Source organism: Hippocampus bargibanti, linkage group LG05, assembly GCF_051943395.1.
Source record: "Hippocampus bargibanti isolate YZ-2025 linkage group LG05, ASM5194339v1, whole genome shotgun sequence".
Taxonomy (NCBI): domain Eukaryota; kingdom Metazoa; phylum Chordata; class Actinopteri; order Syngnathiformes; family Syngnathidae; genus Hippocampus; species Hippocampus bargibanti.
In genome coordinates, this window is record NC_142738.1 from 24,662,334 (window position 1) to 24,690,322 (window position 27,989).

A 27,989-nucleotide genomic window follows, 5' to 3' on the forward strand; every position below is an offset into this window, starting at 1 on the left:
AAAAGATCCCCCATTTACGTGTTGCCCCCCCCCCCCCCTTTAATGCAGTTCAGCGCAGGACGGATATATCGATCGTTCGGTTATATCGACATTTTTTTCAGACTCCCGAGAATATTGATATAACGAGACTTTACTGTATTTACTATTTACTATTATGGTGTGTTTCTTTCAAAGGGGATAGTACATCTCAACATGAGCATGTAAATATGGCAAATTATAGCCATTAACAAATTTCATCTAGAGTCCCTTGGCAAGTTGCTTCAGTATTACGAGGTCAAGAAGGTCACAGATGATGTGCTTACGAAACCACTTTTTGTCATGATCTGGTTGGCGACCAACGGGGGGCGCTGTCGGCCCCGCCTGCACCTGCACAGGTGCTGGTCGTCCCGATCAGATTGGTGACCAACGGGGAGCGACATCAGCCCTGCCGACAGCTTCGCAGGTGCTGGTCGTTATAATCACTGACACTTAAAAGGACACCCGGCACGACCATCCAGTGTCGGTTCAATGTTTGCTGCTTGTTTGCTGCATGCATTGTGTATGTGTTTGTTTAACCTTGGCGGACTTTTACTTTTGGTCTTCTTTTGCTACTTTGTATTTTTTCCATTCAGATGATTTTGATGTTTTACATTTTGTTCCTGCTGACCTTTAATTTAATACAATTTGTCAAACGACCTCCTGCTCACTCCTGCCTGCTTTTAGGGATCCGCACCCGCCATCACCACCTCGCAAAACGTGACACTTTTTATGTAAGTGCACAATGTGCAAAAAAAAAAAAAAAAGCAGGAAACAAATGTGTGTTTAATTTCGTCCTTGTGGAGTTACACCAACTGCTTTATTATTTTTGAGCTACTTGGATCTCTTTTTTTTATGGTTCTGCGGTGATTTACATCTCAATATTTTTTATTCCTTCATTTTCAGAACTGCTTTATCCTCACTAGCATAGCGGGTGTTACATGGAGCCTATCCCAATTGTCTTCGGAATTGAATAAGGTACCTCTCCACTGTGATGTGAACCTGCAAACCATCGGTACACCGGTGTAAGTTGGGGACACCCTGAACTGGTTGCAAGTCAATCGCAGAGCACACAGAAACGAACAACCCTTCGCTTTCACACTCCCAACTAAGGACGATTTGGAGTGTTCAATCAGCCTGCCATGCATGTTCTTGGAATGTGGAAGGACACCGGAGGACCCCAAGAAACCCCACAAAAGCACAGAGAGAACATGCAAACTCCACACAGGAAGGCCAGAAGTGGAATTGAACCCGTTATCTCTGCACTGTGATGTCAACGTGCTTACCAATGGACCACCAGAGCTAACACATACGAAGCATAATCAAGCAAGCCTTCCATTTCATTCAATATGAACTCAATGTTAAGATGAAAAAAATTGGTAAGAAGTGCATTACAAACAAGGGAATGTAAAAATGAATAATTTATACCCATAAGATTGCACAAGAGATATTTGCATGTGCACTGTGATCCAAATGAGGAAATGGACGGATGTATTGTGTAAACGTGTATAATTAAGATCCAAGAAGGAAACAAGTCTTTGGAACTTGAACTGGGGTACAGCCACAAATGCGAGTGCTGTGGCCAAAGATCAAGTTGAAGAGGAGTGTCAAGAAATTCCACAGATCTATTCAAGAGACGCTATTGTCATGATCAACTTTAATTTATGATTTTGATTTTTCAAAGATGCAGTCGGCGGTGGTAACAGTGAGGAAATGCTTTGGCGAGCTCTCAGCATACATCATGACCATTGGCATATGGGTGAAAAAGCAATTATACATTGGACAGCCACATTCACTTGGCTTAATGTTCAGAATTCTTGAGAGGATTAAGTTGTTTGCTTCTGTGAGCATTCATCGAGTGAGTGTCATTTTGACATCAGTGAGCCAACTCGTCCCCAATGTAACCCCCCTCACAGCAGTTTACTGTGAATACTGGACACAATCACGCGGCAACATTGTTGAACAGAGGAAACAAAGGCTATCTTAATCTGTTAATGACATGGATGTTGTTGAACACTTTAAACATACATCATAGAGTTAAATCACTAACAGTTTATTTTCACCTCTGTGGTGGTCTCTAAATGCAAAAGAAAAAAATGCAACCAATTTTTACAACATCAAAAATACATTTTAGTAGCATGTTTCAAATCTTTCAATTCACTAATGGTACTGTATTGTGATAGATGGCGGCTCGGGCGTCTTATTGACATGAGTGACAGAAGCGGTGAAAAAAAATAACGTGACGGACTGACTGATTGAAGATTAGTTTGGCTCAACTCGTCATAATGACAGACTGGGGGCGCAGGCCATAAACCAATTTTGTAAATTTCCCAACGGGGCATGTTATTTATTACATATTTCGTCACATGTGTCAACTTAACTTGTTCGAGTTTCAATAGAATAACCGTGAATGCACACTCAGTTGCGTACGGTGACACGTTTGTTCACTCTCACTCACCACAGACGAGTAACTGCAAGCGACACGCAGGTTGCTTCATTGTGGAAGTCCAAACATGGGGGAAGTTTACAAGTTCCTTGTGTGAGGCTCTTTCACACATTTCAGAGGTCAAGTCATCAGACGTGTTGTGTTTGCCTTGACTTCTCATGGGACAAAATTGTGCATTTGATATTTTTGTGATTTTTTTTTTTAATTCCAAGCCTGTCTGCACCTTGTTTTTGTTTTTCATTGATCACTTGCAAATTGTGACAATGCATTATGACCTTGCTTTTCTTTTTGTCTCTTTCTTATACGATGTGTGTTTACGTCTCGTCCGAAGTACTGTTCTTGAAAATGTTGCCATAAGTATATCAATAGGTGTATTATTGAGTTTCAATGCTTTTTTTTTCAAGACAAACTAATTCATCAATCAACCATACACAAAAAAGGAATTAAGCCTTCCTTTAAAAAAAACAAGGGCACCCATTACCACGATCGTGATCGACCGGTAGTTTGCGGAATAGTCCCAAGTCGCTTGCAAGAGGTGTAGAGCAGGGGTCCCCAACCTTTTTTGCGACACGGACCGGTTTAATGTCAGACAATATTTTCACGGACCGGCGGAAAAATACAACAAAATAAAATGATACGACAGGCATGGAAACTGTGTTTTTCTTTCTTTTAAATATAATAATAAACGTGAATCCATTGTATATTTTTATACAACTTTATTAGCAGAGTCCTGGTAACATCGCACCAACAACAACATATGTAACATCCAGTGACGTTCATGGCTGGTGAGGCACTGACATCATCACAGTCAGATTTACAAACATATGAACACCTCAGAGTAGCTTATTCACCATTTGATTGGCAACAGTTAACGTGTTTTGTTTAAAATGTCATGTCAGCATTCTTTATATACTGTATACAAACTGTAGCATAGAAAAAAAACGTTATCGTGTTACCTTAACTTATAAATGAAGTCCAAGTCTCTCTGCCTCAATGGAAATCACTGCCAGTGAAGAAAGTCGTCCTTGATCAGTCCTGTTCCGACTGTATGTTTTCAGTCTTTTGTGCTGAGAATAAGTGCTCCACTGAAGCTGTAGTAGCTGGAACAGTGAGCACGAGCTGGAGCAACTTTGTCGCTTCAGGAATAGTTTCAATGAGATCTTTCTTGGCCAAAATGCTGAGAAGCTGTCCAGGAGATTTACATTCATCTCACCGTTTGTTAGCTATGCAGTCCGGTGTTGGACTTCCTTTAATGATTATCTCCTGCTTCGATTGAAATGTATTTATCTCTACCATCTACATCACGTTTGATAGCATATGCCCATTTACCCCCCACTGTTTTCTTGCCCGCAGGTAGGGCTGTCACAGTAAATGTGTTGTTGTCATTGAATGAATTTCCTCATCCGTGGCTTTTGCCCATTCTTGAGAATAATTTGATCTGATTGCCTCTGCATATGTTTGCGGAACACCACACACAGCTCTGTAACAGTAGTCTACTGTGGTGTGTGCCCCATCGTTATCGCTATACTCAACCACAAAATCATCAAAGTGACTAGGTTTCTTTCTTTCCCTAGTAGGATACCTTCTATTTTCAGGTTCATCATTTGTGTCACTTTCTTGTGTGAGGTTATGTTCATGTTCGCATGCATCCCTGTCTTGTATACATGACTCTTGGGCTCCCTTATTAGGCTTCTGAAAGACCTCACTAGTCTTAGGCTGTCTCATGCCATATGTGTTTTCATCTGTTTGTGTCTCTTTCTCCACAGCTGCCTTGTTCACAAACTTCACGAGCCTATGTTTTAGCACTCTATTTCTGTTTCATTTGTCTCCGTCTCTTACTCAATATGTAAATAGTACAACTTTCCATACACATGTATATCATATTTTGTCCCACCTTTTGTAATCAGTGCATTTTTGAATATCGCTGTTGCCCCGTTTATGGTCGCCTTCTTTACAGAGAAAATGATTTGGGGGTATGAAGGAATGTAGAAAGCGTCTCTCAGCGTTGCTTCATGTCTTTGTCCTTTGATGTCAATCAAAGAGACCTCAGCATCTCCCCTTCTCTGTGCGACTCCGCTGCATTGTGTGCCGTCCGCCAGCTCCACGCGGTGTCTTTCCGGTCTGAAGGTGCTGTTGAAATCCTTGAACATGGTCACATCAGTGATGATATGCGAAGTGGCTCCCGTGTCCACCATCAATCCTCTCTCTCGGATGTCGCGACCCAACTGCTCCCTGGATCTGGTCTCGCCGTCCCTCATCTTGAGCACGATGTCGGTGTCGCCATCTTCTGACGCTTTACTGCCGTCATCTCGTCTGTCCTTGTCCTTACGCCTGCACATGGCGTCTTTGTGTCTTGCTTTTGCAATGACTGCACCATGTCTTCTGTCGACATTCTTTTGCTTTGTGGCCTTTGATCCCACACTTGAAACACACTATGCTTGTGTCATCACTGTGCTGGTCACGGGTGTCACTGTGTCTTCATCACACTGTCCCCTGACTCAGTGTTCAATTTCTCAGTTGCTTCAAAACTCCTTAGTTTAGTCTTGAAATCTGCAAACTTGATTTAATCATTTGAATGTGCCACATGTATTGCGAATGGCTTGAAACTTTCTGGTAGTCCTTTTAATACCATGGCAACAAGTAGTCCATCTCCCATAGTTTCACCTGCATTTCGGAGTGCTGTGATGGTGGTTTCGGCTTTGTTGATTTATACTGTAACACTTTCATCGTTCCTCTTTTGAAGCGACGTGAGCGTGTTGTACAGATTTATCATCTGTGGTTTTCCTTTACCGGCATAATCTCTCAATATCTGCAAAGACTTCTTCCATCATCAGGTGGATCTCTCATTATTAGTGAAAGGTTCTTGTCATCAAGCATATTTATCAATTCGGCGTACGCATCTGCATTTTTCTCTGCATCCGTAGCCATTTGGGAACTTGTCGCCGGCTCCCCGAGCACGGTCTTCTTCAGTCCAAATAAATGAAAATGTCTGAGCATTTTTGTTTCCCATATCTCGTACTTAGCTTCATCGCCGCCGAATGCCAGTCGAAGGTGCCTGCTTGCCCTTCCTTGATCCATCTTGACCGCTGTTTTAGCCGGTTTGCGATAGCCTCGTTTGCTCACCGCTCTTTCAAGTCTGCATACACTTCTGGCTTCACTTTATCTCCCAAACGTCTCCTGGGCCCATTACCTGCTGAGATCTTCAGCGCTTTTGCGATGCTTTTGGGAGAATAAAGAGTCGAGATGGTCCTCTTGTTTAGACCATACAAGTAGGATATTTATTTGCCAGAGCACAGAGAGCAACCGCTGCGCTCATCGTCGTACGTTAAGTCAAACACATACACATACACTGGCTTTGATCGCTGTCAAATTACGTGATGTCGCGTTTTGGCTGGATTGCCAGATCAGCTCAGTATTACGGCATTACACAAAATGAGGATAGAATCTAACTTTCTTAACAAGTGGGACACCTGAGCTTGTTTCACTGCAACGAGACGGTCCCATCTAGGGATAATAAGACCGGCAGAGACATTTTTTTTATGCATAAGTTTATTTTTAACTTCACTACTGTACAAAAAGCATGCTAGATACGCAATCCATGAATCCAATGATAAAATTACATGCCATATCAAAGATCCCCCATTTAGTATTGCCCCCCCCCCTTTTAATGCAGTTCGGCGCAGGACGGATATATCGATTTTCTGACTCCCGAGAATATCGATATAACGAGACTTTACTGTAGTTCGGACTCAGATAAGAAATAAAACGGAAATTATGCCAATTATTTATTCTTTCTGCGCGGCCCGGTCCCAAATGACCCACGGAGCGGTACCGGTCCGCAGCCCGGGGGTTGAGGACCCCTGGTGTAGAGGAGAAAATAAATAAATAAGTAAATAAATAAATAAACAACCAAACAACTATATGTGTGTCTTTTTGCATGTTTGTTATATTTTTTGTGTTTATATGTACTGGACCCTAATCATCCTATTACAGCAGTGGTTCTTAACCTGTGGAGAATTCCCCATAGGCTCGATGGGGAATTCCCCACAGGTTAAGAACCAGTTTATTACAGTATTCTCATTTTCACATAAAGTATTAAAAAAATAAAACAATGCAAATAAACCGAAGGAAACATTTTAAAACAGTACGTGTTTGCTACAATAATGAACAGGTCGCAAAAGTGTGTCGCATGCCTCTGTGTCAGCCTGTTGCTCAACATGGCGTGCATCTGTATGTACATGCGTGTGTGTGTGTTAATGGGTCGATCGCGGGAGGTTGGTTGATTGAAAAGTCGATGTTTGGTCCTAAAACTTTACAGACTAAACTGGCCTTTGGGTGTGAGTGTGAGTGAATACAAGTTTGTCTCTGTGGACCGCGGCTGGCTGGCAATTGATCGTACCCATCTTCTCGCAGATCAAATGGGATAAACACTTCCTTACCCTCAAGGAAGATGGGAAATAGATGGACTAATAGCAACAATAAACACTGAATCTCATGACGTTCACATTCCCAATCTCTTTGTTTGCTCATATTGTTTCATAAAGAAAAGGAGGAAACTAAACAGAACACAGTGGACGCAACACATCAAACAGTCTGGGTCCATGCACAACAATAATTTGTATTCACCACCCTGCAGAAAAACAAACACATCAAGTGATATTTACAAGCGACACACACATGTACAAGGAAGCTAAAAGGCAAACACATGAGGATCAATGCAACATGTTGAAAAAGGAAGCTCGCGTATGTGTCAAGACCCACACAACACCCTCCCTCCCCCGCCCCACAGGTGTGACACACCCGCCTGAAAACCTGACCTCGAGACGTATAAATCCTGTTTTCCGGAGTCCTCAAAAATTGTATGTTTTTTCAACCATTAACATTGATGAAAATGTTTCTTCAGCTGTCATCTGTACTTCTTTGAAGGCTTCGTCAGCAAACTAAATTTTTATTTCGCTGACGAAGCCTCTTGGATGAGAAGCGAAACGTCCTTCAAGGAAGTACAAATGACGGCTGAAGAAACCTTGTCATCGATGGACCACTCCTGTACGACTGAGAGCTTACACAGATGAACATTGCATCATCAAACAGAGCTAGCCATTTTCAACACTTCAGATTGGACAATGGTTTGTAGAAAAAAAATCCACACTTGAATAGATAAGAGTAGATTTTTTTAACCGTATTTTCCAGTGTAAAATGAATGGTGCCTTTTCAAACTTTTTCCATATAATAAGGCCCACCGGACTCTGAGGCACACCTGCAATGAATGAAAAAAAAGTTTTCCAAATATAATATATAAATATATAAAAGCATCATGTCCCTTTGGTGACATAAATACCCCCCCAAAAAAATCAAAACAAAACAAGATATCCTTAATGTTCAAATCATTTGCCAACCGTCACACATCCAAAGGATTGTTAAACTGAACATGTACTCTGAAGCTAATTTTAAAGGAAAGTTCAAAGAAACCCAACTTGTTTCAGGAATGCAGTTGATGCAAATAATTTCACTTCTTGTTGCTAAAATTATGACATTGTGGCGATTTGTTAGGTGGTGATGGTGGTGGATCTAAAAAAAGCAGGCAGGAGGGAGCAGCAGGGTGTAATTGACAAATTGTATTAAATAAAGTCAGCAGGCACAAAATCTAAAGCATCGAAGTCATCAGAACAACATTGTACAAAGTGTCAAAGAAAACCACAAGTAAAAATCTGCCAAGATGAAACAAACCTGACAGGGTGAATGAAGCAAACACAATGACCCGACACAGAATGGTCGTGCCGGGAGTCCTTTGAACTGCCTCCGATTGGAACGCCGTGCAGGCGGGGACGACAGCGCCACCCGTTGGTCGCCAGCCAGAACGTGACAGACATGACATGAGGACCAGATCATAGCAGTCTTGCACCCTCAAGAGTAGATGTTTGTAACTCCAGTTCCCTAACTCCGATTTTGTTTTTGAAAAGTGAATATTTATTTTTTTAAATGCCACACAAAGAACACATGAAAAATAAACCTTGATTTAGGCTTTCATAATTCATTTCAGGGCTAAATACATCTATACATCGAAATACAGCTTCCCGGAAATAAAAGCCATTCTGTAGCCTCACTCTTTAGAAGCCACCCGGTTTCCAAATGCAACAATTCAACAACAATTCAAAAAAATGTCCCTCAATTTACGAGTGAATATGAGCCTGGTCTGTTTGTACTGGCATATCAGTAACACCGGCTCATGTTACAAGCACGAGACACTATATTTTCATTTTTATTTATTTATTTTTGCTCGCCAAAATGGCGTTGAAAGTGAAAGAGCGCCAGAAGATCAATGAGAATCTCAAACTGCAGCTTGCATCAGAGGAAGACCGATGTATGGTGGGTGCATCCTTCATACTGTTTCTACTGGAAATGTTAGGATAATACAGTGATACCTCAGTTTACGAACTTAATTGGTTCCAAGAAAGTGTGTGTAAGGCGAAAAGTTCGTCTGCCGAACAGTTATTTCTCATAAGAAACCATTAAGAACTAGAATAATTCGTTCCCAGGTCCACATAAAACATAATCTACTAAATAAGCCTAAAACGACACAAAATATACCTTATTTTTATGTATAATAAACGTGCTATTGGATTGTAATTAAAGAAATAAACTGTACGGTATAATAAAGTCGTTTTGATTGTTCTGTAGCCACAAAGGGACATAAGTCTTCTTGTGCCGGTCCCAAGCCCAGATAAATACAGAGGGTTGTGTCATGAAGGGCATCCAACGTAAAAGCTTGGCCAAAACAAACATGCGGATCAAACCTCTGAAGATGGAGGACACTGATTCGCTTTGGCCACCCGTTGAAGGGAAAAGCCGAAAGGAAAAGAAGATTTATTTTTGGTAATGACATTTTGCTGCCTTAAGTGAGTCTCAACTCAAAGAACAACAATCTCATGGCTTCCTCCATGACTTCATTCCCTTTTTTTCCTGGCTCGCAGCAAAAAAGACAATATCTGCACCAACGACAGCCTCACTCTGTTAGTGTAAAGGACTCTTGTTAGGTGCTCGGTGCTCTTTCAAGATGAGGACTTCTATTTCTTTTTATCTCTGAAAATAACCAGAGAAAAGCAACAAAAGGCATGCCGTCTGAAGTGGTTGGAAGCAAGGTGATGCGCCACATGCAGTCACCATTTGATCAGCTGATACTTCCATTTGTGTGAGCGTGCGTTTGTCCTTGTGAGGGATTCTTGGGATCATTTTTAGAAAGGAAGGAAAACAATTTGTTGATGGAGAGATGGAAAGGGTGATTACTGAGAGAATGCGCAATCAATGATTTGTTCCAAAACAATTTTAGCTTCCTGTTCGAAGTGAGATGAGAATAGAAACAGGATCAGATATGAAAGACAAAGAATCTCATTAAAACACAGACAAATGATGTATATTGCTGTATATGCCGATGCCAATTGTGGTCATGCATTTGACTGACACTTTTAATTTTGCCGCAACCACTTCTCTTTTTCAAGGGCATAAATAAAACCCCTTTCAAGTATACAAGAAGCACAACACCAAAACACCAATCTCAAACTATCAGAAAAACACTTGGAAGTGGTATTTGTTTTTTTCCTCTCCCACCCAGGGTTTTTGCTTTGTACATACTATCCTGCCCATCAGGCTGTGTATGTAGTATCAACTACCATTGTCTCCTTTGTGTCACATTGTTTATAAATAAAGACATGCAAGGTGCAAACCATTACATCCCTATCTGATTTTGTTTTATTTCAAAATAGCACAAATATGAAAGCAAAATGTCACGTAAAGGTGTCAAATTTCAGTTGGACCTGACTTTGAACTCCAGATAAATGGGCACAAATATCCATGTTACCTTTATCGTTGTTATTTTCGTTGCACCCCCAATGGAATTCCTCTTTTCTTTCAGGTAAGATGGGAACCTAAGTCAATTCACAGAAGCCACCACGAAAGAGATCATTTTGTGTCATGATCTGGTTGGCGACCAACGGGAGGCGCTGTCGGCCCCTCCTGCACACCTGCACAGGTGCTGGTCGTCCCGATCAGATTGGCGACCAGAGGGTAGCGACGTCAGCCCTGCCGGCAGCCTCGCAGGTGCTGGTCGTTATAATCAATGACACTTAAAAGGACACCTGGCACGATCATCCGGTGCTGATTCATTGTTTGTTTGCTGCTTGTTTGCTGCATGCATTGTGTACGTGTTTGTTTAACCTTGGCGGACTTTTACACTTGGTTTTCTTTTGCTACTTTGTATTTTTTCCATTCAGATCATTTTGATGTTTTACATTTTGTTCCTGCTGACTTTATTTTAATACAATTTGTCAAACAACCTCCTGCTCCCTCCTGCCTGCTTTTTGGGATCCGAACCCGCCATCACCACCTTGCAAAACTGTGACATTTTGAGTGTCACAGAGGAATAGACCCCCTCCACCATCTTCATCTGACTTAAAACTAAATAAAAACTTAGAACAAGTTAAAAAGTTGAATGGAATATACCAAGATTGAGTTGAAATACAATTAAATAAACGTGGTTGATGAACTCTGCTACTACAACTAGGAAACATTAATATTGAATATACAACAATAAAAACGTTGCTCATGGCTGTTATTTACACAGTGAAATGGGCCTGCTGGGAACTTCAGTCTCATTTTCCTCTTGTTAGAATGTTATGAGGGCATGTGGCGTCACCGGTGCGCCATCAAACTCTTTCGGCACAACGTGTGTTGTTTCCACAAAAAGGGTTCAAATATTCATTCTGACCATATTATATTTATATATATCCTCTTTATATTTGTTTTGCTTTTGTATTAAGGTGAATTTAGTTTACAGTGCTTTGGTTAAAAGACAAATATCAGTTGTTATCCTTGCACAAATTTCGATCCGGCTGACGAACGGTTTACCTTCTTTTTTGTTATGCAAGCCTTACATCAACCTCTCTCTCTCTCTCTCTCTCTCTCTCTCTCTCTCTCTCTCTCTCTCTCTCTCTCTCTCTCTCTCTCTCTCTCTCTCTCTCTCTCTCTCTCTCTCTCTCTCTCTCTCCCCCCCCCTCTCTCTCTCTCTCTCTCTCTCTTTCCCTCTTTCTCTCTGAGTCTTTCTCCCCCCTCTCTCTTTCTACTATACTATATACTACGTATATAAATTCTCTGTTTCCCCAGAGCCGTTCAGCAAATCCCAAAATCTCAATTGCGCCCTTAAGGCGGGACCTAATGGCGCTGGCACAGCAGTATCACGTATCTTCTTCTTTTCCTTTCGGCTTTTCCCTTCAAGGGTTCGCCACAGCAAATCAGTGTCCTCCAACTTTAGAGGTTTGATCCGCATGTTTGTTTCATCACGAATATGAACAAAAAATAATCATAAAAATCAAGTAAAGACAAAAGGTTAAAAATCAATTATTTATGCAAAGGAAATATAAGCTTCTGTTCCATTATTAAGTCTTATCGTTTTATGTTTGAGTATTATATTATTTCATGTTAAGAATAGCTAAAGTATATTATGTTGTTTAAGAATTGCTTAGACACAAGCTTCCAGAAAATATACCGGAATAATTAATATATTTTCCCCATTTATGTACAAATTTGTGAAATTCCGGCATATTTTTAGATACGCTAGAGGACGCTGTCAAATTTAAATGGGTACGGTACTTGCAGAAAGTTTCCGGAAGCAAATCCTACACACGGCATGTCACAGCTACAGTATATGTAAACTTAATAGCTACGGTATGATCCTTTTAATTGCGTGCCGACGGTGAGCCAAAAGTATTGTGGGCAATGTGTCATGGTATTTCATTGATGTATTCGGCACGTAATATAAACCAAAAAAAAGACAACGTCTACAATGTGTAGGTCATACGATGCAATTAACGACGTTGTTATTAATGTGACATGATAATATATTTACAAACGTTTATGAGATATCGGCAATTTATTAATTTTCATCATTAACATTCGGATCGTTGCCCCCACTAACATGGCCGGCTGAAACACCGTCATGCTCTATGTTTCGCATCTGTGCTCATCGTACTTCCGGAATAAACGCAGTGTATTTTTCTGAACATGTGTGAAGTTTGTATGGATAAACATTTCTTGTTTTAATTGCGAATCGTTGAATAAAATCACCAGCAGCTATGGGGAAAAAGGGAAAAAACGAAAAGAAGGTGAAGGGAGCTGAGAAGACCGCTGCCAAAATGGAGAAAAAGGTTTCCAAGAGATCCAAACGTGAAGAGGTGACAATTATTTTACATATACGACTATTGAAACAAAACGGTTGTTGTTCTATTACTGTTGTCGCGCCTAAGTTCGAACTAAATGCTGCATGAAACTGATTCCAACATTGGTGTATTAATCACTCAACTTAACTTACTACTGTGCACCATTGTTATTGAAAGACCGAATCTGTCATTTTCTAGGAAGATTTGGAGGCTCTGATTGCTGAATTTCAGCGCCTGGATGCCAAAAAGACCCAGGTAGTAGAGACCGCATGCCCTCCTCCATCAGCAAGGTAAGAGTGTAGTGTCAATTTTACAGTATACTGGTGCTAGCAAATATAACTAGAGCACACAACCACTCAAAGGGAGCAGGGGCATATTTTCCTCAAACACTGCATTCCAACAGAAAACCACAAAATGTACTCTCAAAATGTGAGCCGTTTTTCTTATTCACTTGTAAGACTCACTTTCAATAACATACATTTTACAATCCTTTCATGACTTTCAGATTAAGTGCATCACTTTCTGCTCACCCAGAGAAAGATGAGCTCATCCTGTTTGGTGGCGAATTCTTTAATGGGAAGAAGGTAACAGAAATACCCTTTCTGAGTAACAAACACTACAAATATCCTTATCCTTCACTTGTTTATTTTTTGTGTTGTATTATTTTCTTATTTTGACTTCAAGATGGCGCAGAGTGTGGGTGCCTTTACAACAGCTCCAATACTTTTTATTCTTGTACTTTTTCCTTTGATGACTTTGCTGCTGTGAAAGTCATCTTTGCTGCTGCCCAGTTTTGATATGAATAAACATTTTCTTATCTTGTCTTATTGAGAGTTTTTCACTCAATACATTTATGTATTATTTGCTTTCTGTTTGTATCAGGCCATCAATCTAAAATATTCTCTTCTTTTTATTTCCCCCTAAGACATACATTTACAATGATCTGTTCTTCTACAACATTAAAAAGAACAGTTGGGTTAAGTCAGAAATCCCCAACCCTCCTCCTCCACGATGCTCTCACCAGGTATGTCTTTGTCTCTCATGCACGCACACACACGCACACTCACACTTATTGTCTCAACACATGGGTGTGAGAGTCAAGGCTGGGGGACAGATCTGGCCTGCCACATCATTTTTGTGGCTTACAAAAGCAAAAAAAGCATGTCAACTTTAATGATTCTTACTAAAATCTGAACCAAAAATTCAAATTATCAAATGTAATCCATAATACCAACTTTTGACCAGGCTGTTATTTTTGACGTCTGTTTTCAGAAGTAGTGATCCAATCAATTTTTTGTTCCGGGTTTATGCAATATGTGGATGAAGTTAAGAATCTACTGTCATACGTCTGTGTAAGCTCTCAGTCGTACAGGAGTGGTCCATCGATGAGAAGGTTTCTTCAGCCGTCATCTGTACAAAAGTACAGATGACGGCTGAAGAAACCTTCTCAACCTACTGTCATGATTTCACAAATTTCACAAGTAACAACCCTCCGAGGGAAACTGGAACTACAATGTGGGCTGTGACAAAAATGAGTTTGACACCGCTGTCCTCACATGTCCACTGTCCTAACCATTGCAAAGGTTCATTGTGTCAATGACAATGTCAAATCATTTTTTGTAATGTACCAATCAGGCATTTGCAGGGGTCTGTTATTATCATGCAAAATAATATCTAAAGATGAACCTATACCACTGCCCTCACTCTTTTTACCGTTGCTTCCCACAGGCAGTGGTAGTCTCTCAAGGTGGGGGCCAGCTTTGGGTGTTTGGAGGAGAGTTTGCTTCTCCAAATGGGGAACAATTCTACCACTACAAGGATCTTTGGGTGTTGCACCTTACTACACATACCTGGGAGAATATCAAGTATGACAGGCTCAGTTGAAGGCAATTCTTTTTCAATTTTGACCTATACACTTTGTCATTTTATTGCTTGTAAGAACCACCTTGTGTTATAAGTAGAAGGCTGACCACCATACAGATAGTTGAAGTTGATTAAGGCACTATTTGGCACTTACCTTGTTTTGTAGCACATGTTAACCTGTCATGTATTTTTCTAGAGCACCTGGTGGTCCATCAGGTCGCAGTGGCCACCGGATGGCTCTCATCAAAAGACAACTTCTGGTGTTTGGAGGTTTCCATGAAAGCGCCAGGTTGGCACACTGTAACTACACCACACCAAGCAATTGAAACTCAAGGTGGAATTTGGAATTTTTGGGGACATTTCTATTGTCAACGTTCTGCCCCTAAATAGGATTTATATAGCTTCTTTCTTCTACACCTTCTACAATCAAAAAGTTGCCCAACAACAATTAGATTTTGCAAATAGTTTTAGTTATCATCAGTCAGGTTAGTCCATCGGGTTATTTTAACCACGCTTCTGTCATTGCTTCTATCAGTAAGCCGTCTGTCATTAGTCCGCGACCTCCCCTCCCACACTTCCACAAAAAAAGCCCCTCAAAAGTCCAGCAGTTGAATAATCCGATTTGATTAAACTGGTAAATGGAGTGCATTATGAGAAATGTTCCCTCTAATTTTTTCATGTGTCTGATCAGACACACAAGCTCCCTGCGCACACTGAGTACCACTGTGAGCAACATCAGATGTGTATGCTGTGGCCACACACCAGTATCACGGCACGTATGGGCAGGGCACATTCGCGCTCTTCTGCTCCGATTGGCTGCGTAGCTTACGTGAACTGTACGGCATTATTGGCTGGACACCTGTCACTCATTGAGTTACATTGCAAAATGTGCGCTGCATAGATGTTCTTGTGCGCTGAGTATGTGCAAGCAGTGCGCGATTGCGCAACAGCGCAGCTTTGAGGGAACATTGATTATGAGTGTATTACCATGTATATCAGTGTAGCTATATTGTACGGTGTGTGCCCAGGGAGATTCACACGCAGACATTTTCATATATGTTTCACACACAGTACACTTTTTTAAACAGATTATTGAACTGTGAAGTACAACAACACCACCCTGCTTTCTGCCAGCAGCTGTTTTAACATCTAACCCCCCCAAAAGGTTCACATCTAAAGTTTAAAATGGCTTACCTTAACCAGAATTACACTACACATTGTGGCCAAGGCTAGATTCCATATTGTACTTGTACTACTCCTGTGTATAAATAACTCTGATGCATGCCGCCATCGACACGACAGGAACTGGAAAGCGTTTCATTTCTTATGGTCAATGGAAGCAACCCTTGGATTGAACCCCCATTTAGAAACACACGACGGGTGGGATGTTTCCCTCACTTGTCAGTAAAACGGGTATCCACCACCGTTGGACAGACAGACTTTATTTCAATACTAATGGAATGTCCAACAATGCATGAAAAAGTTGACATAAATTAGGTCATCCAACAGATTTAGCATGAAACCTGTCAGACTCTAAAGTTCCATGCAATTCCAATTATGCACTCTACCTGCACCACAAAATACAGATCTGATTGATTGATTGATTGCAAACGGGATTTCTCAACATGTTTTTTTTTCCAGCAAATTTATTTCATGCAGCCAAAATAGGTAAAAAACAGACTGAAATTTGAGATTGAAAAAAAACAAGTAAACAACATGTGAGTGTATTTGTCAACAATAATCTCAAAATTTCTGATTAAAAAAGGCTACTTTTCAAAGGGGTGTACTCATTTAACACTGTATATATTCTGTACCTCTGACGTTACTTGTAACTCCAATGAGCCCACTTGTAGATTGAACTTGATTCCCCACTTGTACACACTTGAATAATTTTCAGTCATTAAAAGAACAATTTCAGTCATGTAAAAGAAAACCTGTCATTCTCGCTTCAGTCTGACTGAACATATACTCCCTCACTTTGCATATATTTTTGACACAGTTTCTCTGACAAATTCTCCAAATCTTCTTTTGTATTTTTTGGACTGATGTGTTTTCCACCTTACAGAGACTTTATCTACTACAATGATATCTATTCATTTTCCCTGGACACTTTATGTTGGTCACGCCTCTCTGTGTCAGGCGTTGGCCCCTCGCCGCGCTCTGCCTGTCAGATGACCTCCACACTTGATGGCTTCAGTGTCATCATCTATGGAGGATACTCTAAACTGGTAAGTGAGTGGAGTTATGATTCAATCTTGTTTTTGTTTTGTTTTGTGGGCCACAATTGGCCGCCACTCAATAGGTGTGTGTGCAGGGGCGGAGCATTTAGGGTACTGCCATACCCTAGCATGTAGGCATCATCCATTTATTGATGACGACAAACAGATAAATACAGTACACAAGTACAAATTAAGGCTGGTGCAGCTGTTGACGCACATGAAGACTAAACCATTAGAGCTCTCAATTTCTCATACTTGTCCTCACCCCATAAAACACATCTCACCAATTTATTTTTAACTTTTTTTTTTGTCATGATGAAAAGCTATAGAGCAGGGGTGTCCAAAGTCGGTCCTCGAGGGCCGCTGTCCTGCCTGTATTCCAGCTTTCCCAGGAGCAACACACCTGATTCAAATGATCAGCTCATCAGCCAGCTCTGAAGCAGCATCAAAATGGTCCTGATGATTTGAATCAGGTGCGTTGCTCCTGGGAGAGCTGGAAAACAGGCAAGACAGCGGCCCTCGAGGACCGACTTTGGACACCCCTGCTATGCAGTGCTACAGTATTTTGGACAAAATAATTTTCGGTGGGTGTTTAAATGAATTAAGGGGTATGACTTAATATAAAAAAGGAGAGAACTACTTGTTAAATGAATAAATTAAGTGCTATGTCACAGAACCAATTACAGTAAAGTCTCGTTATATCGATATTCAAGGGAGTCCGAAAAAATATCGATATAACCGGGACTATCGATATATCCGACCCTGTTTGCATGTAATTTTCTCTGTGCGTGCATAGAAATAGTATCGATATAACCGGGACTATCGATATATCCGATATCGATATAACGAGACTTTACTGTAACTGCAATTGCGATTCACTAAGCAATGTTATGCCCATCTAGAGACTGAAAAAAGACATTGAGAAGGGAACTATCCACTCTGACATGTTTCTCCTCAAGCAAGAGGGTAAAGATGGCCAAGGTACAACCAGCATAACCTGTCTTTTCAATTCTGAAGGACATTATCATCATTGTTATTCTTCTTTTCTTCTTCTTATAAATATGAATATATATTTTCCTGCGCTTTCCAGAAAAGTGGACCTGGTCCAGATTGAGCCCTTCTGGAAACAAGCCGCCTCCCCGCTCCGGATTCTCCATGGCAGTGGGCCCGGCAGGGCGCGCCGTGTTGTTCGGTGGGGTTTGTGATGAGGAAGAAGAGGAAACGCTGGAAGGTGACTTCTACAATGACCTCTACTTGTACGACACAATGAAGAACCGCTGGTATCCCGCTCAACTCAGGGTGAGCTGCTGTCAACAAGTTACTTAAATTCATAGTTTAAAACTACAAATGCGATGAACCCCCGTTTATTGCGGGTTACACGTTCCAGACCCACTCACAAGCTTGATTAGACAAGCTTGATTAGACAAGCTTGATCAGACACTTTTTCACCTTTACTGAAAGCACTTTTCAAGGCTTAGTGCCTGTTGACACTGTCTTTCGTGTTTGTACAGTTCTGCAGTCGTAAAGTTTACTGTGAAACAAGATTAATGAAGCATTTTTATGTCAAGCAATAAAATGTTCAACTAAAACAGATGACAGGATGTGGGCAGACTATAATATTGCACTCAACTAAGAGTATTGTTACTGACCAATAATATTGCTGTCATGGAGCAAACTCCTCAGAACTCCAAAATCATATTTTTTCAGGAAGCCCCAAAAAACTTTCATCGTCACATATATGAACATTTCATCGTCAAAGGAAAGTATTTTCCAATGCTTAAGACTTCTCAATTATTTGTACAAAACACTCATAGTTGAACTAACCAATAATTTAGATTTGTGGAAAAAATAGAAACGTTTCCAAATTGTCAGATGAGGAGGTTTCAGCCCGACACCATTGATACGACTCGAGTAAAAATAAAAAGAAGCCCTCTCAATATTTCCTCAAAATATAACATGAGAATGTGTCCAAAGTCATCACTTGTACTGAAACAATCATGAACAAAATTTTCGTGAAAATAAATGAAGGCCAATTCAGCCATAACAAATGTTTTTAAGTAAACTTGGTATGTTTAGACAGCGTAAAATTGAACTACAGTTATTGGAGGGTGGAATGTTGACAGCATGGATGACAGTGCATGACAGAAAATTGAAATGAACTGTTACGGCACGACAAAGCCAATAACATAAAAGGGAGACCAGACACAGGTTGGTTCTAGGAAAATCAAGAATTTATTGATACTAGTCAATCCAAAGAACAACACAGCTAAAGGTCTGGTCTTGGCAGGCAGGTGAGTGAGTGAGTGAGTGAGAGAGAGAGAGAGAGAGAGAGAGAGAGAGAGAGAGAGAGAGAGAGAGAGAGAGAGAGAGAGAGAGAGAGAGAGAGAGAGAGAGAGAGAGAGAGAGAGAGAGAGAGAGAGAGAGAGAGAGAGAGAGAGAGAGAGAGAGAGAGAGAGAGAGAGAGAGAGAGAGAGAGAGAGAGAGAGAGAGAGAGAGAGAGAGAGAGAGAGAGAGAGAGAGAGAGAGAGAGAGAGAGAGAGAGAGAGAGAGAGAGAGAGAGAGAGAGAGAGAGAGAGAGAGAGAGAGAGAGAGAGAGAGAGAGAGAGAGAGAGAGAGAGAGAGAGCGAGAGAGCGGGCGGGAGCTTTTAAAAGGCTGCCCAGGATCCAGGTGTGTCTCATCAGTAATTAGCAGGATCCATATGGCCTCCAAAGTGGAGGAGGGGAGAACAGGAAGGACTGAACTACCCTCACCCCATATCACTGACCTCTAGAGGAGGGAGTAGCACGTAACATGAAGTGAAAGGGGCAAATGACCTCACAGTTGCCCAAGGATCGGTTAGAGACCGTTTATGGCTCTGCGTCAGAAAACAGGTGAACTGTAACTGGCTTACCTGAGCTCTGAAATGCTATGTTGTCATTTACAGTCAACAGCAAGTGCCAAACTAAGCTTCAAAAATTGTCAAAATGGTCGAAAATGAATGGCTGAACTGTGGTAAAGCTGGAGAACACAATTTATATCTGTTGGTCTGTCTTTTCAGGGTAACAAGATGGACAAGAAGAAACGTCGGCGAGGGAAGAAGGATGAAGCTGGAACGGAAGCAGAAGTTAAGGAGCAAGAAGAAGATGCTCCCATCGGGCCCACTGAGGTCATCAAGGAGATTGTTACAGAAGACGGCACCGTGATGACCATCAAGGAAGTAATCCCTGGAACTCAGGAGGCGGAGGAGACAATTGATGATGATGATGATGATGATGAAGAAGAAGCTGATGGTACGATCTAGTGTCCCTACAAACCACCGACACTAGAGCGGACTTGGTTTCTCGTTGTACTTACAATGTACATGGAAATGTTTTTTTCAGTGCAGCTGTGTAAGGTTTGACAACAATTATCCACACTTTTTACTACATTTTTAATCACAGTTGAAGCGTATAAGGATTCACTCGAGTTCCAATTTAATTCAATTTTCAGTTCCCAATTTTAAATCCATTATTATTTTTTTCCAAACAAAATGGATGAGTCACCAAAAGATGCTTTTATTTGAACATCTGCATTTTGTCTTCGATACAAAAGTAATGTTTGTCATTTTACCTAAAACCAAAAAAAAATGCGGTCATAATTTTGACTGCTCAACTACATTTTTGAGTGTTTTGGATTGGATTGGATTGGATATGCCTTTATTAGTCTCACAGTGGAGAAATTTACATTTCACAGCAGCAAAGTGATGAAAGGAATGAAAGTAGAAAAACAAAATACATGAGCTGCTGGAAAGGCAGCCACTCTCGCGGCGCCGTCTTGAAGTCAAAAGAACAAAAAAAAAAACTAAATAACAAATAATATGACAGCATAGAGACAATATGACAAAACAAAGACACAGAGAGACATTCATTCTTCAGGACTTGCTGTACCCTCTTTGTGATGACATGAAGCAGTTCTCGATGAAAGAGGAGAGGATCAAAGCGTCTTTCCACCAGTGGATCAGGGACATCATGGTGGAATGTGCATGTCAACTACAAGCTAAATGTTGAAAGCAAACGCGCAGCTGTAGCATCCATTGACGAAAAGAGATTGTCTCACATCTCCTGTTCCACATAAATCTGCTTCAATTCCAAGCCGCAACAGTTCCACATACGCATCGGCGGTCTGCGCTGACACTCCTTTCTTCTTATTGCGGGTTCCTCAAGCCATGCATCCATCCAGCCGCAGACCGTCCAACGGCACTGACCTTTCCGCTAAACAAAGCGGGGCTGTGAAGATGCTGCCCATTACAGGCGCAAAAAAGCACAATGGCCCCTTTGGTGTCCAGCGATGGCAGTCGAAGGGCTCCGACATTCCTCCCATTTAAACAGACAGACAGAGTTTTGACTGCACATTTGCCTGTTGTAATTGCAAGTTCTTTCAAAATGTTAAAATTGATTTGCTGATGCATCTTCTAAGCATAATAGATGTGTTATGTTCATACTGTCTACTTGTTATCTAATTTACAACAGATTATTTTCTTACAGACAGTGTCTTTTTAGGTGTTCAATTACCGTATATGTTTTGGCATATACTTCCGCCTTCGTCAGAGTGTGTGCCAAAATGGTATTTCCGCAGATTCACAAAAAATACATAAAAATAAATAACATCTAGAAAGGTTCAACACCGTTGTTGATCCGCGACACTGTAAAACATGTCAGGTAATTGAACACTTAAAAAAAGCCACTGTCTGTAAGAAAAGAATCTGTTGTAAATAACATATTTTAAATCACTGACCTGATTTTTGATGAATTTTTATATTGCCATCAGAAAAGCCAGTAAACCTTTCTAGATGTTATTTATTTTTATGTATTTTTTGTGAATCTGCGGAAATACAATTTTGGCACACAAGGAACAGCAACACATTCAATCAGAGCAAACGACAAGACAACTCAGCCGGCCTCCATTCACTCTGCTCTTTGAATCAAAGTGACTTACGGTGTTGTAGTTGTGTGTATTTTAATCTAATGAGCTCCCAAGTGGTTAGAATTTAAAATTACTTATTCTATCTGATAATCATTAATCAATTCAGACAGACATCACTGTCACACAACAGGATTTTGTTTGTGTTTTGTTATCATAATTGCAAAGTGTCCAACAGCGTTTGATTGTTTTGTTGTCTGTCGCTTCCTCCATTTTGATTCAGATCTAGCCCTTGTGGAGCCTTGTCCACGGTCCAGCGCCATTGCAGCGGTGCGTCAGGGCAAGCTTTTTCTTTACGGCGGGATGTTTGAGGTGGGCAGCCGCCAGTTCACCTTAAACGACTTCTACTGTCTGGACCTCCACAAAATGGACCAATGGGAGGTTTTGGTTGAGATGGATCCAAGTGAGTCAGGCACTTTATGGCAGGATCACTTTGGACATATGTCCAAAGTGGCGGTTCGGTGAGTTTTCACTGGATTATGATCCATTTTCTTTAGAGACTCAAGAATGGCTGGAAGAGTCTGAGTCAGAGGACGATGATGAAGAGGAAGAGGCGGCAGGAGGAGCAGAGGGAGGGGAAGAAGAGGAGTCTGATGAGGAAGGTAAGGGATTCCTCTCCATCTATTTTGTTGGTTTCTCATAGTTTATCCTCACAGAAATAACATGAGCAAAAAAAAAACAAAACATCAAAATATGAGCAGAGCAAGAATCACAAAGTCCGCAGTTGTCATTTATCAAAGTAAGAAAACACCAAAAATGACAACACTAGAAATAAAATCACAACAAGTAATATACTTAATGTACAAAATAATTGAAAGTTAAAAATAATGGTGAGAGAAAAACATTCACATGCACACGCGTGCACGCTGTAACATTTTGTGTGTTCTTGGCCTCAATCATTTTGCTAATTATCCTCTGGTGTTGGGTCTTGATTAGCTTTATCAGAGTTAGAAGTTCCAGACTGGACAATTACCGGTCATTGAAATGTAATTGTAATCTCAATTTTTGCGTTTCTCGATATTAAAAATAATCTAATAGTGGAAAAACGACTCATGTGCAGAACGATGTCCAAGTTTCCAACGTGAAAGTAATCAAATGCCCCATGTTGCTTGTGTAACAATTCTATAATTGTGCTGCTCCCGGGGGGCTTTCATGACACCCATTTAAGTATCAGGGAGTTAACTGTAAAACACAACAACAGATAATGACATACACTGTATATTTAAATACAAACCATGCTTAAAAAAACCTTGCGAGTGCTAACTCTAATGTAATATACCATTGACATGCTTATATGACATGAGCACAACTTTGGGAATGACACTCCTTCAAATAACAATACTTACACACAAATATAGAAGAAACACATACAGGCGGAACTTAGTCAGACTCAAATGTACAAATTCTTCCCCGTACAGTGAGACCTCGGCTTACGAATACCTTACCTTACGAACTTTTTGGTTTACGAACGTAAAATTTATGAAAATTAAACCTTAGAATACGCACTACTTTTCGCGATACATACCTACCACGGCTGGCGGAGTGATCTTCGGATCTGGCGGAGTGATCTTCGGCGGAAGCACACGACCGAACAGCGCTCCAGCCGGTGCACCTTTCCACACCCCCTCTCTGAATTCACATCCCCTCTCTCTGAATTCACTCTCTGAAGTCGATCGCCTCCGAGGAGCTTTTTGCAGATAATTTTACTATTAGGAAACGAATGCAAGATGATCCCTTAATAATCACTGTCGAGGAGAAGAAGGAGATCATTGAGAAACACGAACGAAGTTTGTGTTTGTGGCGTCACATATGCACACCGCGGCTGTCATGTGAATCTCAGCCTGACACATCTCTCACGCTGTGTGTCACTTCCCTGAGAGTAACTTTCTACGACCATTCTACAAATAAAGAGCCCGGTACCCTCTACCATTGCTACCATACTTCGCCTAGAAGCTTTCCACAAAGGCGTTATTTAGTTGATGCTTTCACGTGACTAATGACACCGAAATTGTCACGTGCGAGTGACAGCTGTTGCGGGGCCGCCGCTCACGACCTCCGCCAGCCGAAGAAGACACTTCCATTTCATTTCAACGAGTCGCTGGACCTCACCAGTGACATGATTACGGCGCTTCGCGCCTCGCCGCGTCTTGTGCTGGCAAGTTCAAGAGTTTGCTTTGCCTGAGGTGATTGTTAGCCGCGATCGCGTAAGTTTGTTGCTTTCCGGGATCGCGAATGTGCCATTTTATTTTGTCTGGCTTGACAGGCTGGACGGATCGCCCCGCCTGCTTTCTTTTGTCGCGTTTTATTCCGCATCCATGGAATCATCGGACTCGCGCCTTTTGTTGTAATAAAATCTCTGCCAGCACCTCCGGGACTCGAAGTGGATGCAGATGACATCGAGGAGCTTGTTGCTGACCATAGAGATCCTCAACACAGAGGATTTGATTTGCCTTCAAGAGGACAAGCAGAAGCAGGCCATTCAGGAGTTGGTGTGCAGGCTTTTATTGAACAGTTCCACCCAGAAAAGGCTATGAGAATCATCAACATGATGAATGATAATGTGATGCCTCAGTTTTGTAAGGTCTTACAAGTCAGAAAGCAACAGGTGTCAATTAAGAGCCATCAACGACCGTCACAAATGTAAATAAAGTGACTTTATCATACAGTGCAGTGTATTTCTTTCATTACAATACAATAGCATATTTATTATACCTAGAATAAGGTATGTTGTGTGTAGTTTTAAAGCTTATTTAGTTGAAAATTATATTTTATGGAGACCTGGGAACGGATTATTCTCATTTTAATGGTTTCCTATGGGAAAACATTTTTTGGGATACACGCTTTTCGCCTTACTCTGTCTGGGAACCAATTAAGTTCGTAAGCCAAGGTCTCACTGTATTTGAAAAATGGGTTACGTCAATAGAGTTCGACTGAGGTGATTTTGTACTTGACAAAAATTATTACAGGGATCAAGAATAGTGTTCAACATGCAAGAATATGGATGCGGCTCCAAGGATGGTTTTGAGTCATTGAATACATTCAAAGTCTTGAAATCAAAAATATTTGTTTCACTAATCTATTATTTGGGCTATCGAGTATCTTAAAATAGACCGCACGATTTGATTGAAGGTGATCCTCCAGAAAGATTGAGAAAATTTGAAAGCTTTTGAGTGAACCACTGTTGTTGGCTAATTGTATTAGCATCAATGAAGAAAGGCCAATTCATTTGCTTAAAATCATTCATCACAGAAGACACTGAATGGCTTTTTAGTACAGTATGCAACAATAGGAGGATGAAGTGGACAGAAAGCAGTTATTTTTAAGAATTACGCTTTATATTGGTGTATTTTATTCAACCTGTGTCTCTTAAGAGGTTATTCCCACCTGTGTTACAAACTGACTTCAGTGCAATATTCAATAAAATAAGAACAAGATGAATTTGTTTATGTGCAGATGAAGATGAGCACCCAGCTGCAAAGGACGGCGAAACACTGACTGATTACCAGGCCCGCACCGAGCAGTACTGGATTGGACTCGCACGCACCAACATGGGTGTTGATGCCAAGGACAAAAAAGTCGCAAAGGTCGCCTTAGCTATGTCTAAAGTCTTCTATGAAGACCACGCGGAGGATGTTTGACTCACTTTGAGCATTCTTTGTGAAATACATTATGTTCATATGTTGTTTTATGCATTGAACTTGCATTGAGTGCACATTTCGACTCAGTATGTTAGGTCCACTGAAGACAGTGAATTTGAATGTATCTGGGGAATCTGAGCTTTTATAACACGTCCTCAAGATAGATTTATTGGCAGCATATCAACAGTTTATTTCAATATTCATCCAAAAGTTGTCACATTTGAAATGATGTCCAGGGTGTTGACACCTGACCCGTCAAATGTTTTCTTTCAAATGATTGAATCTGAAATTGTATAATTCATCATGTACAGTAGGGGGCGACTTGTGCCTGCGAAATACTGTACATGTGCAAGTGGCAGGTGCAGAGCCACCATAGAGCCACCATTAGGCAGGTTTTGGTGGCCTTGACAGATTATTAGCGTGTGCAGCGCCGTTAAATGAATCAGTGTCCTTCATCTAAGCCGGTTTTGTGCAACCTCTTCTCTCACACCAGCTACCTTCATGTCTTCTTTGACAACATCCATAAACCTCTTTGGTCTTCCTCTCGGTCTCCTGTGTGGCGGTTCATGGCTCAGCAGCCTTCTCCCAATATCTTCACTCTCTCTCATCTGGACATGTCCAAACCATCTCAGTCTGGCATGTTTGACTTTCTCTCCAAAATCTCATAGGATATGTTTTATCTTGATGATAATGCTGTTTGAAACACAATAAATATGTTCCACAATTGGGGAAAGAATTAAAGGACAACCGACGTCTCCGGACAAGTTGTGTCCATAATTTGTAAAATGGCTTCAAATGACTTCTACTGAGCGTATATTAATATGATTCCACCGCATATAGCTATATTTTACGTTTTAAGACTCGCGCTGGCTATTCAGGAAGTCTTGTTTTTGAGTTGGTGTCGAGTCCATACGTGACGTGACTTTAGGACCCCCCTTGACCGACAAAAAGACACATTGTAGCAGTCTTTCCATCACGTCAATGTATTTTGCTGTACTGTTTGTCTGAAAACCTTGTGTTGCACCCAAAGCCGCCAGAAGAGGGCGGCCAGGCTCCATGGAAGGAATTTATCAGCCTGTGGAAACAGGCAGATTCATTCCTCACGGGAGCTGGTTGCCATTTTTGGGTGTGACACCCCCCCCCCCTGCCCGTTTGCCTCAAAATGACACAATAAATTCTTTAATCGATTGCTTTCCTCTTCAGAACTATTTGAATCATATTCATAACTGGATGTGTAACAAGAAAGCATATTCTCTGAATCTGAAGCCATTGTTTTGATTTTTCAGCAATGCAAGACGGGACTTTCTGAAAATGCCCAATTTGCAGCTGAATTTTTTGCAGATTTTGGACACTTTAAGTCATTTTTATTGGTGTTTTTCATTTGAATAAAAATATCATACTGCGTGTTTTGGGTATTTTAGATGCTATAAAACGTTTTTCTGATGTCAATTAAGAAACAAAAAAGTGACGTTGGTTGTCCTTTAATGGAATATTTCGAAAAAGGTATTAACGTTTCGGGTAGGGTCAGTCACAGCAAGGAATCTTTTAGTTCGTTGACTACGTTGACACATCACCTCACTGAGAAGTCGCAACGTTCATCATGTCTTGTACCTGCCCTCGCACCTATACTGTACATGCTTATATTCTCTGGCCTGCTTTTAACACAGCCATGCAATAAAATGCAGCACACATGTCTGACTGTGAGTGTGAATATTGTCTGTTTATATGTTTTCTGTGGTTGACTGGCAACCAGTGCAAAGTGTAGTTAGCTGGCATAGCCTCAAGCTCCTTGCAAACGTGATCAGGGTAAGTGGTTTAGATGGATTGATTTATCTTTTTCTGTTTGTCATTTGCGTCAGTTCAGTTCCTTGAGTGATGGACATTTCAACATGCGTCACTCTCGATTGCTCGTGCAAGCAAATTCCATCCCTGTGGGTGTTAGGAAAGATGGCTTTTTGGTTATCAAATGTATTTTTACACTTGAATATGTACAATATCCCTTGACAATGATGACTGAGTCCTTATTTCTTTCACTGTTCCCACGTTTCATTGCCACAAATTGCTTGTTTTTCAGCATTTGGTCTTACATTCTCTTTGCTTCATTGCAAACAAGCATTTTAGTGATCTGAATCAAACTAAAGTCAAATTGGCGCAAGCAAAGTGGTGAGGACAAACTGCGCGACGTGTCAGAGAAGACATCAATCACTGGTGGAGCACCAGTCTATCCTGCTCTGACCTATTTTATTCTCCATCAACATGCTGAATGAGGGATGCAAAGAGCCTGATGAATAATAGAGGAGTGGATGAGATGGATGAGAATGAGGCGGTCTTCCAGTCTCCCGTCGTTATAGCCCCCTGTTCTTCACTCTCCTGCGTTGCCCCTTTTTAATTTTAACTCTGGGACATAAAAGGGTCCTATAAATAACCAAATAATTTTTTTAGGGGTGCATTGCTGATGTTGAGATATGTAGTATTTGTTAGAGGCATCCAGGTCATGTGTGTGTGTGTGTGCACGTTTGTGTGTTTGTTTATTTGTTTGTTTGTGTGTGAGGGAGAGGGTGAAGAAGGCCGATTGAACACTCCAAATTGACCTCAGGTGTGAGTGTCAGTGCGAATGGTTGTTTGTTTCTGTGTCCCTTGTGATTAGCAGATAACCGATTC

General features: G+C 41.0%; 1 protein-coding gene across 1 annotated transcript; it reads left to right on the forward strand.

Annotated features, from left to right (window-relative positions):
• The first annotated feature begins 12,188 nt into the window (after positions 1 to 12,188).
• klhdc4 (kelch domain containing 4) lies at positions 12,189 to 27,032 on the forward strand. Its single transcript, XM_088997438.1, has 13 exons — positions 12,189 to 12,684; positions 12,868 to 12,959; positions 13,175 to 13,253; positions 13,595 to 13,693; positions 14,398 to 14,534; positions 14,729 to 14,821; positions 16,598 to 16,760; positions 17,654 to 17,732; positions 17,842 to 18,050; positions 19,790 to 20,021; positions 21,914 to 22,093; positions 22,188 to 22,292; positions 25,144 to 27,032. Exons 1-13 carry the CDS (start codon positions 12,586 to 12,588, stop codon positions 25,326 to 25,328), a joined length of 1,752 nt encoding a protein of 583 aa, XP_088853564.1. The 5' UTR covers positions 12,189 to 12,585; the 3' UTR covers positions 25,329 to 27,032.
• The last annotated feature ends 957 nt before the right edge of the window (positions 27,033 to 27,989 follow it).